The 2,220-nt window shown below is 40.0% G+C and overlaps 1 protein-coding gene across 1 annotated transcript in view; it reads right to left on the reverse strand.

Moving 5' to 3' along the window:
* bace1 (beta-site APP-cleaving enzyme 1) overlaps positions 1 to 2,220 on the reverse strand; it is a 27,994-nt gene that overhangs the window by 16,520 nt on the left and 9,254 nt on the right. Inside the window, exon 2 of the mRNA XM_015402091.1 lies at positions 927 to 1,015. Within this exon, the coding sequence (XP_015257577.1) occupies positions 927 to 1,015 (89 nt within the window). The remainder of the gene's footprint in view (positions 1 to 926; positions 1,016 to 2,220) is intronic.

Consider the following 2,220-nt stretch of genomic DNA (forward strand, 5'->3'; position numbering starts at 1 on the left):
AATCTTTTTAATTCCCAACCCTATCCCTCTGTGTTATAGATTCTGAAAGGACTTGCATCAAAAAATACTGCAAGCGGAAAGAGGGTTGTGGCTAAAGGAAGCGAGGTAGGAGGGCAAAGTAGGTTTAGCGCCACCGCAGCATGGGAGTCTGAATTACATCCAGAGACAAATAGATAAAAACAGACCAGAGGAAATAAAAAAAAAAAAAACATGAATCGATACTCTTGCAGATGTGTCGATGCATCGAATCGTCGGCTGTTGGTTCGATGCATCGATACAAAATGATTATTATTTACACCCCTAATCGAGGTATTATGGCAATCTGTCAACTTCATTAGACGTCATCACCATTTGTTTTTAGGTTGACAGTGTTGAGTCAGAGAAGCTGTTGATAAATAAAAACTAAATCGTGCAATTTACACATTTTATTGAATTTTACATAAATGTATTTACTTTACATACAAAAATATTTATCTTTAAGTTTGTTTTTTGTTTTTATTCTCAACAACTTTTTAAATAGCTTCAAAGTTAAAATCGAATTAGATTTTTTCCCCCATCAATGATAATAACTTGTGTATTTTCATTGCAAATACAAGAAAAAATTGTTATTCAATTATATATTTATTTATTCCATGTTATTTCTGCATTTAGATTGAAATCTTCTTTTAGACTTAGTCAACTTTTATTGTCATTTGTCATTTTACTGCATCACCGTTGGTCATTTCGTTCTTTTAAATCAAGAATCACTTTTGATTACTTAACTATAAATAAAACCTAATGTAGAGTAAATGGATTTCAGATTTTTGGGATCAAAAATCGGGGCTCTGGCCCCCTGAAATGGTTGGGAACCTCTGGTTGTAAGATCAAAAACGACCAAAGACATCGGAGCTTGTGGCTGGAACATGATAAAGTAGGTGATAACTCACAGTGAGCGATGGTAGTATCTGCGCAGGAAGGGATGTGCAGCCGCCCCCACAGCAAAGTTGCTGCTTCCTGTGTCCACCAGGATGTTCAACTAAAGAAAACAGACCCAGAAATGACCTGTTAGTGGGCCACGGCTGGTTATGACAAGCAAACATGTTGATTTTAAGCGATTTTCTCTATATCATCTCTTCTTGTGTTGTAGAGCCATGCAGTCTATTGTCTTTGACCCAGATGTCCTTGTCTGTCCTCTCTCTCACTGTCTCCCCTCCCTGCCTCTCAGGTTGCGTATTCTTCTACCCCCTCTCTTCCATTTCCTCCTCTTCTGTCTGCATCTCAATGTGAGTATCATATTTTGCGCAGTCAGTCAAAACAGTCAGCGAATGTGTGAATGGAGCGCAGACACAGAAGGGGTAGAAATATACGACCGGGCAATGCTTTATTCATGATTTTTCACAGGTAGCTTTTTCAGATTTGCTCCTCTGCCAGGGCGGATCCGAAGGGAGACGGTGAGGAGAGGGCAGCCGCAGAGCTAAAGCAAGCTGTTCAATAATGGATTGGCTCCTAAAATACCCAGAGAAGTAATGTCTCATGGGCCAGGCCTGACAGCCCAGAATAAATCCTGACGCCGTCCGGCTTCTTCTCTTTCTAACACACAGTCATTCAGATGAAAATCCACATGCATCCTTCTCAAACACTCCCAGAGTCAGTCATAATGCTACACTCTGCGTCTTTCCTGTCTTGGACAGAAATGTGCTGACTGTGCAGGATAGAGCTACCTCTTTCAGCTCATGCATTTATTCAGGGCTCATCGCAGCAACACCAACACGTCTGTCTTCCTCTCCTTTCTGGAACAGATCCCGTCCTCACTATGAGGATGTTTTCTCTTGTGGTTACCGAGACTCATAAATGATTCGTTCCTGTTTAAATCCAAATGGATGCCGGCTTTCCTGCCAGTCTGTGTGGGGCAGGTGTTCTGAAACTTTCCAAAGGTTTTTCAGCATGGGTGGTTCTAGACAGGGGGCCAGAGCCCCGGTAGAAGGCAAGGCAAGGCAAGGCAAATTTATTTGTATAGCACAATTCAGTACAAAGACAATGCAAAGTGCTTTACATGATCAAAATACAGGAAGATAAAACAGAATCAAAGCAAGTAGGAAAAAATTAAAATAAAAAAAATGCAGAAACAAAAAAGAATATTAAAAACAGTTGGACTAAAGAAAATGTTTCAGTTGAACTGCTTAACTAGAACAGTCAAAGGCGATCCTAAACAAATGTGTTTTTAGTCTTGATTTAAAGGAA

The sequence above is a fragment of the Cyprinodon variegatus genome, unplaced genomic scaffold (genome assembly GCF_000732505.1).
Source record: "Cyprinodon variegatus isolate N-32 unplaced genomic scaffold, C_variegatus-1.0 Scaffold33, whole genome shotgun sequence".
NCBI lineage: Eukaryota > Metazoa > Chordata > Actinopteri > Cyprinodontiformes > Cyprinodontidae > Cyprinodon > Cyprinodon variegatus.